The 17977-nt window shown below is 40.3% G+C and overlaps 1 protein-coding gene across 3 annotated transcripts in view; it reads left to right on the forward strand.

The window, feature by feature from the left end:
- The window catches only part of LOC119906091 (thymocyte selection-associated high mobility group box protein TOX-like), a 79975-nt gene that overhangs the window by 59483 nt on the left and 2515 nt on the right, over positions 1-17977 (forward strand). For all 3 annotated transcript variants that reach the window (XM_038723607.1, XM_038723608.1, XM_038723609.1), the window contains 4 exons: positions 10782-11012; positions 13988-14068; positions 15903-16301; positions 16998-17137. In XM_038723607.1, coding sequence (XP_038579535.1) covers positions 10782-11012; positions 13988-14068; positions 15903-16301; positions 16998-17137 — 851 coding nt within the window. The remainder of the gene's footprint in view (positions 1-10781; positions 11013-13987; positions 14069-15902; positions 16302-16997; positions 17138-17977) is intronic.

A 17977-nucleotide genomic window follows, 5' to 3' on the forward strand; every position in this document is an offset into this window, starting at 1 on the left:
ATGTGTAATCTCTTTTTAGCTCTGGTTCGGTTTTAACCAACCCCTGAAGAATATATCTGGGCCTCTGGCCGTTTGTCTGCTGTTTGATGCTGAGCATGTGTGATACATTCGTATTGTCAGAGTTGTTTTGCTGAAAACTGCTGCTGCTGGCAAATGGGTTTACAACAGTACAAACCAACACAATTAGCTAAAAGAGGCTGAAAACCTGCAGAATTAGGTGATTATTCACTTTGAGCAACCGCTTTCACACTACACATAGTCATTCATTTCACTGGTAATATAGAAAAGATTGACTAGTGGAACTTCAGCTAACTAAAACAAAACTTGCCTCTGTATGACAGAAATACTGAGTGCATTAGCACATGTACGTATGTGCAATCGTGCACAGTGCATAGGTACAGTGTGTTCACACTATGTAGCATGCACAACTATGGTACAGTATAATTGTGTTTATTCTGTGGGTTTTTATTTCCAGGATCAGTCAGAGTCAGAGTTACTGATTGCTACAAGGTTATGTGAGCTTGACTTAATTTGACTTCATTTAATCTGTAAAAGGAAATTTATTTTGCATCACTTGGCATTTAGGACATAGACAGCATGGGGGAAAGGCCATAACAATTTTAATGCAGCGACATAAAAACTATATTGACAGCTGTGGTTATTGAGAGCTGTGGTTATTGACAACGCAGGGATAATTAAATAGTGTCCCAATCCAGCCATTAGAGTAAGCCTATGAACACTGTACATAAATCTGTGTTGTGAAACATCCAGTAATATTCAGACAAATTTATCCAGAAATGAATACACACAGAATGCAAAAGGGTGAAAATAAAAAGTATAATATTTTTACAAAACAATACAATCCACTAAGTGGCCTAAGCTGCACAACATGTATGTTTGAAACTGGCAGATCACCTATTCCGTTTTCCAGGCACCATCCACTGCCTACTATCTAATAAGAAGAACTTCCTTAAAATAAACTTTGTCTTAAAAAAAAAGAAACATTGTAGTTTGTCTTGACTTCACATGCCAAGTGCAGCTGGATTAGTTGTGTTTTTTAAATTGAAACAGCAATCTTTTTCCCACTGTAGGTTTTCGACATATCTCATATGACCTGCTTGCTCTGCTGCCTTTCACTGGGAAAGATATGACATCTCAGTGACGTTCCCAGATAAATCACTTTTTGTAACAGTTGAAATGTTTTCTGTTGTGGCTTTTCATTTAAAAAAAAAAGACAGATGCCCTTCAGTGCTACAATGCACAACAGGGGTGAACAATATGTGTCTTGTAGTTGTCAAGAGAAATGACAGCGAGATAATTGGTAGGGCGCTCCCGTTTCATATAAACTGAAACAAATGGGCTTCCAAAGAGAATTGGGTTTTAAAAAAGCAAAGCTTTGTTTTGTGCAGCTCATCATGCAAAGTTCAGAGTGAAGTAATGAAGAGGAGTATTAAATGGATTGAGCATTAAAAACAAATGCACATTCATGAATATTCATGGAACTAATTCAAATAACCTTAGGCGACTGTTACGACTAATGAATATTTAAAAGAGCTTGGTCACAGAGATTTGAACAGTGCGTTACAGCTGACTTTCTGCGATCATCATGTACAAGGGTAAACAATTAAGAATGGCAAAAACAGATTTCAGTGGTGATCAAAATACATCTGGGAAACAATGTCTCATGTTGTCACATTAGTAATGGGCCACTGACGTTCCAAAAGCATGCAAGAGGACAAGAAGGTGCAATATATATATATATATATATATATATATATATATATATATATATATATATATATATATATTATTATTATTAATAAATTAGTCAATCAACAGAGTATTACAAAATATATAAAAGTCTTAAAAATCTTTCTCTTTTGAGCTGGCTCAATCAGGAAGATTTGAAGAGCAGGAGAGGAAAAGCAGCCACATCGCAGCACCTAACAGAGGGGGACTCAACCTCGGAGGGACCCGGCCACTCGTGACTAAACATGTCTACATTTGACACGCTGGTTTTGAAAAAGCCTGGCACCCTTACATGCTGCAAGTAGGAGAATCCCTTACTGCCCACTTAAAAGGGGGCCTCGTCTGCTTCCTTTGAGGGATCAGCGTGGTGACTCTTCCTCGTCGCCACCACTGCACTGCTAATTAGGCCCACCACAAAGCCAGCCTGTGGGGATAATGTCCCATTATTAGAGTCATTTGTTTCAATTAACCGCTCTGTGATTCTACAATAGCACGGCGCAGCCCAGTGCAAAGAAGCCATTACTCTTGCCCAAGGAACCACTGAGGTTCGGGACAAGAGTGTTTGTAAGAAGGTTACAGATACCTGCTCCTGCCAGTGGTGGTGCTGCCAGGCTCCACAAACTGCCCAGTCACACTGGTGAGATGTTTCAGCAAAAAATCTTGTAAATACTGTTTGTTGTTCCTGAAAAGTTTTGATTGAAGGTTTGTACAAGGGGCCGTTGACGTGAGCACGGACCACTGAAAACTATAGGCTCCCTTTTACATGCAGAGAGCATTGTGGTTGACTGAATTACTGTTCTGCCACTGTACACTTAAGCTGCTCTTGTGATTTTTAGACTGCAGTCAGGTTACTTTGTGAACGTTGTGCATGAGGGTCTCTTTTTTTCTCTTCACCTCATGCATTACTCTTAGAAACTCTAAAATCATTGTCTTCATTTTGAGGAGATATAGAACATACATTGAAAGCAGATTGCTTTGACAACTATTCCCCCTCCACTATCTGGGACTTATGAAATGCCAATTAGTCTAGTGCCTTTATAGCCACCAACAAGCGACCGTTGATAATAGCTGTGATTTGTTGCCTGATAAAAGAGGAAGAAACAGTGTTTAAATAAATGTCTTTGATGTCTGTTCATTTTTACCTGATAATTTGCATAGTGGTTTAGCAGCTAAAAGCTTCAACGTAAACTAGTGTTTTTGGACACTTAACAGCAATAACACAAAGATTCTTATCAATTCCAAGTGCTCCCAAATACAATATGGCAGAGCACTTTTAGGTCCTTTCAATACTAGATAATGGAAACTTCGATTGTTACCAAGAGGTTGCTGCCCTGTGATGCCTCTGTTGCCAGGCTCTCTCATTGGCTTTCTCCCCCCGCTGCGCAGATGTTTACAAAGAGACATCACCAGCTCACATTAAAGGGTTCAAGTTGTCCCCTCGGGCTGTTGCTATGGAAATAACCCTGCTATGGTCGCTCATTCATGTTTGATTAATTGTTTTTTCCTTTATGTGCTGTTGCCTCTACAAAGACCTCATCATGGGAACATTTCATCTTGAAAACAAACAATAGGAAAAGATGAATATGTCAAAATCTGTTTTATTTGGACTTTGAGATATTCTCTCTTCCTGCTTTGTGGACATTTTGTGGATGCTCTGTGGAGTTAGAATTCTTGGAAACTGTGTTAGAGTTGTATTAATGTTCATAAAGCCTGGCCTACAATCATGAAGACTAATTTTTATTTTGTTTCCCAGACTTACCTGGACTGAAAATAAGCATTTTGCCTTTTACCCCTCCTAAATTGCAGAGTGTAGTACTGAGCTACAGCAACCCACTGGGGCCAATTAGGATGCCAGCAGAGCCAGGAAGTGAATAGCAGATGCTTTTGCCACTATTTATTAAAATCCAATCTGCGGGGGCCCCTCCAACAGCTCGTTAAACTACCGTTAATCTAATTAGCTCTCACTTGCAACTGTTTTCACCACATTACCAAATACAAGGGCCTCGACTTTGCAATTTAGGCTGATTAAGTAGGTCCAGTGCTGTAAGGCAGAGCTTATAGGGAGGAGCTCCACAGAGCTGTCAGTCATTTTCCAGAGTCAGATAAATCATGCAGCTTAGTTCAGCAATGGCTTTGGGCTCGAGTATGAATTAAAATGTGTGCAGTGGGAATATTGGTTGAAATCAAATCCACATTGCCAGCTCAGTAGTGCAAGCCTGCATCTTTGAAAACACTAATGAAATACTCCACATCATAAAGACCTTGTATTTTTGTAATGGCATGGTATCAGAACTAGATACAAATTCCATAATGGGCTCTTTATGGATCAGGTCTATGTTTTCCCACTGATGTCCTTTCATGTCTTTTAGATCACAACCAGAATCTGCACTTCCGGTTCATTATTGTTTGGGCCGGGTTGTATTTTCATTTGATGAGTGCTGCTCTCTGGACAAGTGCCTGGTTCTACTCAAAGATCTGTGAGGCGGCTTTGACATGCAGTTCTGCTCATTGCTTACAGATGGGCAGTCTGACATGGAGCTGTAATAGCTTCCAGATGGCGAGGGCACCGTATATATCACCGTATATATTTTAAGACATATTTTAACCGAGCCTTCATGGGGAAGTAGATGACGGGAATATACAAAGACATGACACAGGAGTGATTGTAAAGTAATTGTAGGATAAGACATGAAGATAGTATGAGATGTGAAGAATTTGTAATTTAAGTTGACACTCACACATTGTATAATATTCAAACAGGATGTAAGAAACTATTTTAACAAGCATCTTATATTTTGGATTCCATCCATGACATCTACAGGCAGTCTTAGTTTAGAGGAGGTTGAAACATTCAGATCTCAGCTTTGTTTACATTCTCATCTTTCCTGCCAAAAAGGCCACAATCTTGACGGCATTACGTACAGGGGCACTTTGAAATGCTAGGTGAAAGCGATATCTAAATAACAACCAAGTGTATGTAATAAAAAAAACAAAATGTAAGCCCACATGATCCCCTACCCTAATTATGGAAACTTAACAAAGACTTACTTACTCTTTCTCAAAACCCACTCCAGCATTTTCCGCTCCAAAACCATCTGATCATACAGTCAGAAAGAAGACTGGCATCGTGCTATAATTCATTTCAAATACACGATGTTTTCTGGAAAAAACTTTGGATAGTATTCATCATTTATTATACATTTCTGTACTGCCTGCATCCTTACAAGCTGCAGCTAACAACTGGATGGATGATTCAGGTGACAAATGTGCTTTTGCATTTTTAAACCAGCTGACTTTGTAGCCACTCGTGAAAGATGTGTGCCACAGTCTGTGTTCTGATATTTTTTGTTGCACTACACAACCTTCAGGAACCCACTTTTTCTTTTAAGCTGCGAGCTACAGCTGGTGGTGAAAATTGCAGAAAAATTATATATGGCGTCTTGAAATTACATTATTCTCACACACTGCTTTTCTAACCAAGGCCATATATCTATTTATAAACCCACAAAGGCTTAGAGTCTGTAACAGCTGCACTAAGCTGTGCTTCTCTCCAGTATGCTGGTGTGGAGAGGTCCGTGTACTGTTGAAGAGATCTACTCCACTGTACCGCATATACATTTTTTACACATATCTTTATTTGATATCCTTGGTCAGTGTTTTTAAAATATAGATAAATAAAACATATATTAGAATACCGTAACTGCTTGAAACCCTCACTTTACACCGTATTGGACATATATTCATCAGGTGGACAGAAACACTGGTAAAATACAAAGGGCATGCTCGTTCAATACAATACACTAATGGGTTTTGTCGCTAATGTAGCAAAATATCGATATCGGGGACGATCCCCGTGTATGTGAATGGACTATATGGGCTAAAATAATTATTGTACTGTATTTTGTCCACCTCATCCTGCGTAAAGTGTAAAGCTACTCTCCTTAATGACAGCTGCTCTGAAGTGTGACTGATTTGTATTCATGTTCATAATATATTGCATGTTACAAGCTTCTTTCTTGCCTCTTAAAAAGCATACTTTATAAAGTTAATTCTGACATGGAGGATTATTGAAACGTCCCCTAGTTTTACTGGCTTTTTTCCAACTCTGTCCTATACTAATCTTTGATTGATGTTCTTGAGCTTCTTCAGCCTCTTCTGTATCACCGTCAGCTGCTGAGTAGTGCTTGTACTTTGTCTCATTCATCAGGCCAGTAGACAAAAAACTAGCATGTAAAAATGGGTTTCTTGTGTATTCTCTGTGGATGCTTGCACACTAACTGTGTACCACAAACTGTACAACAGACCAGTGTTGTGTGTGTTTTCCCATTTTACAGTTGTTATGGACGTAAGTGGATGGCATTCAGATTTGATTTAGTGTTGCGCTCAGTATCTGCATCATGCTGTGGTGTAATGACCATCCCAGTAAAGAGAAAGTGTGCATCACCTCTGAGTACTTCCTGTTTGGTTTTATGGCCTTTTGAAATCGATACACCATGCAGCACTCTCCACTTTGCTGCTCAGTGTAGATGATGATGATGATGCATATATTCAAGAGGCTGTGATTGGTCAAACACTTTTATACAGTCTCATACTATTACCTGGTTTTATTGTCTAATTTTCTAGTCTCTTAAACTCTTGTCGGTCTCTGCGTCTGCGCCCGTCCTACTTTTTGTTATCAACCCTCTTCTCTCTGCATCTCTGCACCTCCCATCCTCCTTTTATCTGCTCTCTTTACATCAACTCTCTTTCCTTTGCATCTCACACAATCCACTCTTCTTCATTCTTCATTCTTCCTTCCTCTCTCCATCACTCTGTCTCTCTCTCTCTCTCTGCTGTTTTGATAGTGACACAGTTATCAGGCTGTCAATTCTAATCTTGTCTTGCCAGCGCAGTGCTGTCCATTCAGAATTACAGCTACCCCCTCCTCCCTATCTCTCTCTCCACACCTACCACCACTTCCATCTCTCTCTCTCTCTCTCTCTCTCTCACTCTCTCTCCATCTCTCTCTCTCACACTCTCTCCATCTCTCTCTCTCTCTCTCTCTCTCTCACTCTCTCTCTCTCTCTCAGACAACGGAAATGCTGATGGGATGAGCCAGCTAAGGCTGACACTATACTTCTTTTGCTTGTAAACTAGAAAGCTCTGTACAAAATATATTTAGACTCTACTACTGCTCTGTACAGGACATGGCGGTCATACCTAGTAAGAGCTATGTGAAAATGTCTTTTTTTCTCCAAGATTAATGTTTGAAAGTTTTGATTCTTTTCCATTGTGACACTAGTATAGCGTCAACATTTATGTCTCTAGAAGTACATGGTCTGTAAATGTTGCTTTGACTGTAACTTTCACTTTTTTCACATTTGCTAAAAAGATTTCCATCAGATGGAAAATTTATCTTTCAGCTTGTAGCTTGCAAGCTACAGTTAAAGTAGAGACACAGCATCTCCCTCACACTGACACTTATAATTGAAATAGTGAACATTAATTAGGAAATGTGGCCTGTTCCTCAGTGACTTTGAAGCTAAATTGATATTTCTAGATTCATATTTTGGGAAATCTTTTTAGTGGGGATAGCGTGAACTTCCCAAAATATAAGGAACTGGGTATTTAAAATGTCTTATGTATGAAATGTAGCTTGCACATTGTGATCCAGTATTTTTCCAACTACTGTGGGTGTCTGGCCAAACATAGACAAAATTACATCATGTCACATCACAATATCTCTAACACAACTACAGTGGTGAAAGACAGCCAATAAAGGTCCAAAATGTCTAAAATACGAATGGTAAACGTCAGGACCTTGTGTCAGCACATCAGAATCAAAGAGCTACTTTATACACTCACCATTTTGCAACACTCACACAGGGAGAAATCTATCGTAGAAGAGGACCAGATACCAATCTCTCCACTGACAGTATCAGAAAATAGACCAGAATGCAGTGCAGTCACAATATGTTGCGTTATGAATAAAGGATGTGACTCTCCCTTTTTCTCAACTGACAACAACATCCGTCATAATCATTACTGTGCTGACAAAAATAAGCTTGATAATGTATAGTGGATATGTGGTAGAAATGTGTTCATCTACTCTACTATAATTTGTAAAGCAAGCAAGTAAAACCACTCTGATACATATACATATGTTTACATATACATATGTTTGTGATTAAGGGAAAGAAAGAAAACAAAAGGTAACCACTGGTTCCAATATTTGAGTAATTTTATCCACATAAAATTACTCAAATATAGTGACCAATATCAGATAAGAACGTTATTCTGGTCGTGCATACTACACAGAGCCACTGCAGATATCCCCTCCTGCAAACAAAAACAATGATCTTGAGAAATTTGCTATCATCAATTAAAATATCTGCTGATGTGGTAAGCAAAAACGACTTGAAACTATCTCTTTGAACTAGCTTAAAACCTTTTTGTGTTCTTAGTGGAGACAAATGTTATAATTGTTCGTCTTTCTTAGATATTTTTGCAGTGAAGACAGTGACAGTCTGCTTCTCTTTATACATGTTTGGGATATCGATGTGACAGCAAGGCAATTTACTTTTCACTCTTGTTGTCTGCTCTAACCAGAAAAATAGATCAATAGATCAGCAAGTACAATTAAGACCAGTAACTTTGAGACGTTTAATAGTATAAATGTTATGACTTTTTTCATTGGCCTTTGTGCAGTGAAGTTCTCACTCACCCAAACAGGTTGAGGGAAAATGAAAACAAATTAAAATTCAGTATCTAATAAAGAATCTAAGGGTGGATTTGTCCTATAACGCTGTAACTAAAGCAAATTATTGACACTGTTACTGCTGTGAGTGGAGTTTTGTTTTTTTGTACTCTTTCTAGATATATGTTAAGCCATATTCCAGTTTCACTGATATGTCATCTTCCACTGTCATGAACATGAATCTCATACAGAAAGAGGGAAAAGATAGAAAGAAATGAAAGAATATGGCCCTTGTTCTCCTGGTTGATTGCATGTAGCTGCATGATGTTTAGTGTCATTGCTCCTTCCTCTGTGTGAATACATGTGAATTTTCCTGGAGATTTTTTAGCCTTCTTTTTTTCTATTTTGTCATTCCATTAGCTCTACCTTAAGTTTATTCTATTTTCACTTCAAAGGATTGGGTGGAACAGATGTCGTTTCAAATGCCTGTCTTCTGCCTCATTGCCTAAAAGTGAGGGATGATTATTTTTTAATGAAACCAGGCGTACTCACACACAAAAAATAAAATGAATATTACCTGTAAGCTGTGAAATAGACAAGCAATACTTTCACATCACCCTGAGTGAGAACATCCGTTCATTTCCGCACACCACAAAAGCCATTTTGAAGTTTTTCTTTAGCTGCCAAATGTGCTCCTGGACCTTGAATTTTGATTAGTTAATTTCATGCTGTGTGGAATACAGTGTGTTGTTTGGCTGCAAATGCATTGCTGAAACAATGCGATTTTCAAAGGCAGTCATTTCCTGTTTTCCAATTGACAGTTAAAGGGGAAAACATTGCTGGTGTTTAATCCCATGATAAGTATGCATTAGATGGATGTGAACGTCTTCAAATGTCCTAAACTTGCTGTTTGATACTCGCGCGGGGACAAATCTTTTTCATGGTTTGTTCTCCCCCTGCTGAGTTTTAACACTGAAACCCAGGATCAGTGGATCATGAAAGGGAACTTTCAAAGCCATTTAAAATTTCTAAGCTGCAACCTGATGAAATAGGAACCTGGCCTTGGAGATGGGCTCGCTTTGCCAAAAAAAAAAGAAAGACTTCACTCTCACTTCACTCAAAGCCCCTAACAACATTTGAGTAACTCTCCATGACCTCTCAATCGTAAATAGTGCACATAAATATCCTTTATTTGACATAATACCAGTGTATATCATTATATATTCACTATGTCATTATATCTTCTATTATATGGATGGAAATTGGATTGGTTTTTCCTGCCTTCATAGCATCCAAGAAATCAGGTTAACTGATGTTCCACTGATACTAATGGCAACATCAAGCTGTCACTTCTTCCTCGCCATCCTCCCTCAGCTGCACCTCTTCTCTCTCTTTCTCCTTATCTTTCTCTCTCTCGCTCCCCACTCCCTTCCTCTCCCTCTGTCTCCCGTGCTTGATGTGTTCTCTCCTCAGCAAAGAAGGCAATTTCCATATAGAATCACAACCAGGATCAGGTGACCTGGATTTGACTCCCCGTCAAAGCCCTGTGTGGAAAATGAAAATGTATTCATGTGTGTTGGGTGGAGTACATCACACAGATGTTAGCAGTTTTTGCCTCCTGAAAATGTAGTGAGATTGCAGTGTGTTATTGTTAACAAACCAACTGGGTGCATCCTATGAAAAATATAGATTTAATCCAATTTTTATGGAAAGTGGAATTTAAAATTATTTGTGATCCACATGAAATAAACAAAATAAAGACTGAAAGGAAATATCTATGAATTCAAGGATTTAACAACACAAAAAGTAGTACCAATGGGAAACCAAGTGGAACCACTACCTATGACATTTTAATTAGCGCAGGACTATCTCCCCCCACCCTAACCCATGTTTGGCTTGTTTCTCCTGAACCACACCCCCCCTCCAACACTCCAGAGGCTAACATGTCTCGCTGACGTTCTGTTAGTCTTCGTTTGCCCATGTCCGTAAATTGATCTGTTTTCTTTTCTCAGAACAAGCCACTGCTGCTATTCGCAGAACTCACCCTCTGTCTAATGTTCATTAAATGTTCTATTTCAATTTCATTTATGTTGGTCGTCATGCTACAATGGTTAATGGTGAGGGTTTTAAAATGTGTATATATATATATATATATATAAATTTAACCTTGAGAGAATCTTGAGAGTATTGTAACCAGTCAGGTCATCATGCCCAAAAATACACTGACTCTTCAAGTTTCTTTCTGTAGTAGCTGCAGCAAAAGAGTTATTTTCATCAACTGATTTATAACCAGCAATGTCATTGTCTCTTTTTCTCTCGTCTGTCCTTCCCTCTCCATCCCTCTTGCTGCCTCCAGATAAGCAGTGAGAAGCGGGCCTCAGCAGAAATGATGAAGCCCAAACCCAAACCCCAAAAGAAGAAGAAGAAGAAAGACCCCAACGAGCCACAGAAACCTGTGTCGGCCTACGCGCTCTTCTTCAGAGACACCCAGGCGGCCATTAAGGGCCAAAATCCCAACGCCACCTTTGGGGATGTCTCCAAGATTGTGGCATCAATGTGGGACAGCCTAGGAGAGGAACAGAAGCAGGTACAAAAAATATGCAGGTCTGGAATATCTGAAACAATAAAGCGGATGGGGAAACATTATAGACTGTATAAAACATGACGTCACCCATAGGTTTCTGAAGAGCTGAAGCTTAATATGGGTGGCTCCCAGCGTCTCAAGCCGTTGCCATCTTGGCATCTGGCTAATCCAAAAATGGGCAAAGAGGTGGAGCTGAGGCAAGCTGAATGAAGCCTGGTTGCTGAAACCACTTAGCAACTAGCCACCTGTGAGGGCACGAGTATGTTAAATAACCCCCCACCCCCTCCCGCTGAGCAGTTGTCATCAATGGGAAATTAGCTATAGAGACCAAAACTGTTTTTTGCGTTTTTTGGCACTACTGCGTTACGTTACGTTTCAGCCCTGGAGGTTGTGAAACACAGAAATCTCTAATAGATACATTGAAAATTGTTGCAAAATTGATGAAAAGGAGAGACTGTTTTGTGTAGTACTTGTGTGTAGTGCACACAAAAGGAACATGTGCACAAGCACATGCACATGCACATGCACGTACATTGACCCCAAACACATACGTGGATACAGTCACATTCACACATTCTGGTCCGGCCAGTAGATGGCATGTGTGCTGCAGCAGGCAAGCAGCCTTTCCCTGGCATTATGTGCTGTGTAATTACCAGAACATTGCTGTGAGATACAGCTCACCTTAATGAGCTAGTTCTTCTCTTTCTAAAGATAATCCACCCGTTTATCCCCACTCCCCTGACTCTCATAAAAATGATTTTCTTTCTAAATTTAATTCTAGCAAGGGGAAGGGTATTGGAGTATTCTGTGCAACAGCAGCCATAAAACAGTCAGAGACTAACAAAGTTGGACATTTTACAAGCAAGAAATGGTCAAAATGGGAAAAATATAAACTCACCTGGGGAGATTTAAGAAGTCTAAGACTGATATGTTATGCAGTGAGCAAATACACTTAGACCCACATGCTGGAGCAACCCTGCAAAAGCAAACAATCAGATGTGAAAACACACACCGGCACACTACTTGTACTGTTCTATTTCTTTCCAACTGTCATAATGCAAAGGCGTCTTCTGAGTTTTTCAGTGCAGTGTCCATCAAAACAAAAAACTGAATCATCTTCTTTGCCAAAACAAAACTCCCACAAAGCTCTGGGCCCAGGTACGGTCCACACTTCCTGTGTCCTTCCAGCCTTTATAGCTGATACCTCCACACCATGCATCTTCATTGGCCCTCTGTCAAGCAGGGATGTGTGAAGTTCTCATTTCCACTCTCTATATTTATATCTCTCGCTCGCCTGCTATTTTGATCCTGCCTAGAATACAGAATTAGTGATCCCCCCTCACTATCGCCCCGTCCTTGGATTTAGCTGAAGGGCATCTCGGCTATCCAGGAGTAGTCTATTGTTTTTGTTGTTAACGTCATCTCCAGTTCAGCAGTAATAGGTAGGATATGCTAATGATGAGTTATAGGAGGTCATGATGTTTTGCCTAGTGGGTATTCAACTACACAAGAAACCAGACTTGTTAGCTTCTTTTGCTATTAGCAATTCTCCTGGGATGAGGAAGGTTTACTTTAAAGAAAGGATACTGAGTAAAGACAATGTTCTAGCATATGATGTGTATTTAAATGCACCGTATTTTCCATATTGTTTCTTTTTGGTGTTGCGCATCAGTCATGTACATCAAGCAAACATCAATCATACTCGGTTTTGAACTGAGCCTTTTTGGTACTGATTAAATGTGTTCAAAGCACCGAAAACACTACGAAAGCGGGCATCATCAAATTTGTAATTACTTATTCTTTCATCAGATATTTCCTGATTTAAATGAATGCATTTAGCCAGTTTTACACTATTTTATATTGAATAAAATGTGTTTATATTTCTCAGAGTATGGTATTGATGAAATAATTCATATTGAGTACAAGTGCTTGCATCGGCAACAGCATAAAAAATACAATGCTTAAATAACTGATTTTCTACCAAAAAACATGTTTCTTTCTCCTTTTTGTTGTGCATAATAGACATGATTTTGCCTATAGCCCTTATAGCTAATAGCCCTATTTTCACACACTGCTACATGCTACACAGACAATACCTGCATGCAATAACACACATCCATATGCACTTATAAACCCACCATCTTTATGCAAACACACTGAATTCATCCAAACACAGCGGCCGCAGTTACAGTAGTTGTATGACAACAGAGGTTCATAACAATATGGAAGGCAGTTACAAACAAAACTCAAACGCATCCTAATGTGCCAAATGACAACAGCCATTCTGGTGTATCACTAATGTCAGTATGCTGATAGGGGTGTTTTTGTGGAGCTAAAAGGAGAGAGAGGGAGACGTTCCAGTTCATTTCTTTAGGTGGATTGGAATGGAAATTATGTGTTGCTACAATAGAGGGAGACACATTGAGATGAGGGAGTTTTAGTGCTGTGATGAGGAAATAGAGGTGTTCTGTACCATTGGCTCTGATGGAAAGGGAAACATTACGGATCTGTGTGTGTGTGTGTGTGTGTGTGTGTGTGGTGGTGGGGGGGTCTTGTTTTACTATATTCGTGGGGTCCAAAAACTGGGATATCACTATACTTGTGGAGTCTGACAGCTTTGCGAGGAGTTTAAAGGGCTTTTTGACGGTTAAGATTTGGTTTTAGGGTTCAGGTTAGAATTACGTTAGAGTAAGGGTAAAAGGTTAGCTATGTAGTTTTGATGGTTAAGGTTAGAGTAAGGGGCTAGGGAATGCATTATATCAAAGAAGGGTCCCTGTGATGATAGTGTCACAAGGTTGTGTGTGTATGTGTGTGTAGGGTGTGTGTGTGTGTGTGTGTGTGTTTAAGAAACTATTAGGAAATAAAAAAACATGTCTCTGTGTATTAAGAGACAGACTTTGTCTGTACATTTATGAGCATGTCAACATCTTCTCTCACCTAAGTCCTCTTGTTTTGATTGTTTTTCTCTTCCTTCACAGGCGTACAAGAGGAAAACCGAGGCGGCTAAGAAAGAGTACCTGAAAGCCTTGGCCGCGTACCGTGCCAGTCTGGTTTCCAAGGTAACGCTTATGACACACAGGCCCTGGCTAAGACTGATGATGCATTGGATGGAAAATCCCTGCTAATGGGCTGGGCGGGGCTTTTCTTGGGATGAGATGGTGTTGGTGGTGGAGAGGGTGTGGGCATCTGATGCAAAAAGAGCAGGCCATATTTGGAACAATACCTGATTTCCATAGCATGCAGATGTTGGGGGTTGGGGATTGTAGTGGGTATGATGATATAGTTGGGGGAAGGGTCAGCCAGAAGCATATGGCCATAACATTTTTAGGGATGGAGGATACAGAAATGATTGCTCTCTCATGTGCTATACACAGTATCAGGTCTGTTTTATGTCTATCTTTAGAAAATGCAAACCCTAAATGCATCTTACACAAACAGACACCTGTGTCACTCATCATTGATTTCCTCCATCTAATCATCTATAACAGGAAGTACAAATCAACGCAAGCAATCATAGGCTTTCTGCGGTTTCCACCTCTGACACCTTCCTGCTAATTCAGATCTATGACATCCCTTTTGCCCAGTGAAGGATGGCGTCTTGTATACACCAGCATAGTAGCATGGGGAATAAAGAAAGACAAGGAGGAGGGCTGTGTATTGCATTGTTTAGTGCCATCTTGTATTAACAACACACAATGTAGTGTGGGGAAGATTCCTCTTGTCATTCCATTTGTTCTGGAGGCAAACAGCCTCATTTCTCTGCCTGGGTTCCTGCATGTGTGTGTGTGTGTGTGTGTGTGTGTGTGTGTGTGTGTGTGTGTGTGTGTGTGTGTGTGTGTGTGTGTGTGTATGTGTGTGTGCGTGTGTTCCTCTCCTTTTCCCATCTATCTGTCAAGGTGTCTATTGATCATTACCTCGGCCCAAGCTCTATTCATACAAATGGGCTCCATTACCTTCTAATCAGCACTGATGGCTGGAGATGAGCAATCTGACAGCTCATCATAGGGTCCTGGAGAGGGTGGGGTGGGCTGGAGGTGGAGGTATAATGTGGGTGCTGCACCTGCTCAGAGTGATACTGTCCTAAAAGAGAAAGGTCAAGTTGGGGGGATTTTGGTGGAGTTTTGTATTTTCCTTTAAAGCACTGCATTCCTTTCCATTGACGTGTGTGAAGTGGTGCAAAATAAATAGTGAAGGCCGTCAAGCCAAGAATAGACTGAAAATTAAATATATACGGTCTCATTTCACAGCAAGCATCAATTTGTTGAAAAAGATTTACTGTTAGGAGCTTTGAGTGTCAACTGAGAATTTGTCATTGTGATAAAAAAAAATCCCGCCACCTCTGTTGTAGAGATTTGAGAAATGCACACTTAATATAATCTTAAAGGAATAGTCAAACATTTTGGGAAATACGCTTAGTCTGTTTTTTTGCCAAGAGTTAGATGATTGAGAACCACTCTCATGTCTGTCCATTTACTATAAAGCAGTAGCCAAGAAACGGTTAGCTTAGCTTAGCATAAAACTGGAAACAAGGGCAAACAGCTAGCCTGGCTGTATCAATCTTCTCATCTAACTCTCGGGAAAAAGAGTGTATTTTCCAAATTCTTCCTTGTTTGTGAGTCCTACTTAACGTAAAGACAGCAAACAGCATAGCATACCAGTCCGTTCAACTTGACTGACTTATAACAAAGTCCTTATATATCCTCTATAAAACATCTCTGCTTATAATAAGACCCAGGTTAACAAATAACAGAATCTCCCTTTAAGAGACAGGTCAGGGCAAAAACGAGAGTGGAGATGTTGTGGTCAGAGCTTGCTGTATAATGATTGATGTGTTGAGGGTTTCAAGAACCAGAGTTAGTCATCTCATTAAAATTCTGTTTTATTCATCCACAGACATACAATGACCCTGAACCAAAAAGTGCCCAGCAGACCAGCCAGCCCTCCCACCTGCTGCCCCCGAAGCAGCCTCTGTACAGTGTGCCCCCTCAGCCCTCCTCACCCTACATGGGCCCGCCGGGCTCCTTTCCCCTGTCGGACATCCAGAGCTATGCCGGGCCGCCCCGCCACACCCTGGCCCAGACCCTCAGCCAATCCCAGATGCTGCCGCCCAGCATGAGTGCCTCTCCCCCAGCTCCCTTCCAGATCAGCCCACCTCTGCACCCCCACGCCCAACTCTCCCTGCACCAGAGCTCCCTGCTCAACCAGCCAATCCGCATGCAGCAGTCGCAGCCAATCATCTCACACCAAATGGGGCTCCAGGCGCCACTGCATTCCCCTCCTCTTAGCCAACAGGTTGGTCTGACTATTATTAAAATCGTCAAAACATGAAATATGATTAAACACATACGTACATCTGCTAAAGCTTCTCATTAATCACATTAATCACAATACATATACATTTGTGCAGAATGTAGACCTGTAATCACACGATGTTTAATTATTGATAATTACTGTTACATTTATTAAACTTAAAAGCAGTTGATGTTACCACAGAAACCTCAGGCTGTAGTGCTTTTCTCACTATGATTTAAATACCATCTAATGCTTTTATGAGTTACTACTGTTTTCCAAACAAGAAAACTCTCAATTCAATCTCATTGTGTTGTAAAAACACATTTTTAGCATATAAATGAAGAAGAAAAGAGCACATTCTGCAAAAATATTTTGATAAACTTTACTGTTTTCACCGATTTAGTGGCAAACAAACTATTTTCTCCTTTCCCCTCTGGGTCTATAATGTCACCAATCCAGCAGGAGGTTGTCATGTCGGTGTAAGAAGTGTGATTTTGAGACCCATTTTAACCAAGCAATGAGAGAAAATGGGGAGAGAAAAAAAGTGGTATTACTCACTAAGCTCAGGAGCAACAGATAATAACAACTTTTGGCCTCATACAGTATCATGGCTCAGCAAACTTTAATGGCTGGCCATCTCAAATCTCAGCAATATAACCTCTTTTCCCCTCTCGTCTCCTCTCCTCCAATCTACAGGGATTCTCCCATATTCAGGCTGATTACCAGAACAGTGTCGGGGGCTCACAGTCTCCAGGAGCCGCTAACCCAGTGCACGGCCAGAACCCCGACTGGGAGAGCGAGTACTGCAACAGGGACTGTGGACCCAACCACTGCGGGTGAGCTCATCACATCAGTCAGCATATTGTGTTGTGGTTGTGGTGAATGAAGGACATGATGGCTAAACAAGAAGATACGACACCGAGTTAGCCATGAAAAGATGGCCCAAAATAAAAGAAATGTTGCCTCTGTAAATCCAATCCGGCACATTTGATTGTTGAGAATAGTGAGTAGTTGTCTGACAGTTACTCATTTTCCAAATGAGTTGCTCTAAACCACTTCACTTTCACACTCAGAGATTCAGACAGCATTAATCATAAACTGCGATTTCCTATGCTAAAGCAAAGCATCTCCTTGAAATTGAAATGAGTAATGCGGCAGTAAAACAATGCTATTACCGAGCTAGGAAAAAGTGTGACATCCAATTAAGTTTCCCTGTGTTTCACGCAACACACATTGCCTTATTGAATCAAGCTATTCAAGCAGGTACAAGAGGAATGTTGTTTTGTCTCACACCTGAAACTTGGTGTTGCTATTCTGAGAGGCAGCAGAGCTGGGAGTCAGTATCTTCTGTATTTGGAGCTGATTCATCTGTATGTCAAATGGGATCACGCCTTGGTCAAATCATGTTTGATGCTCTTTGAAGTAGATTGAGTCTTTGCTTAAAACCTTTTTTTTTCTCAGTGTCAGATCATTGTAGTTTGGAGTTTTGGACGGTACTGAATTATTCCAGCGTGTCAGTAAAGATAACTGGAGAACAGACATTGTATTTGACATTTCAAGTACCAAGCAATCTGCCAATTCTGACTTTTGTGTTTTTCTTTATACTGAATGATGTCTGTTGTTTGTTGTCAGCTTTTATGTTTGTGTTGGAGCCGCTTTCTTGGCCAGGTCTTCCT

Source organism: Micropterus salmoides, unplaced genomic scaffold (genome assembly GCF_014851395.1).
Source record: "Micropterus salmoides isolate LMB-PRFRI ecotype aquatic unplaced genomic scaffold, ASM1485139v1 Ms_hic_scaffold_16, whole genome shotgun sequence".
Taxonomy (NCBI): Eukaryota; Metazoa; Chordata; class Actinopteri; order Centrarchiformes; family Centrarchidae; genus Micropterus; species Micropterus salmoides.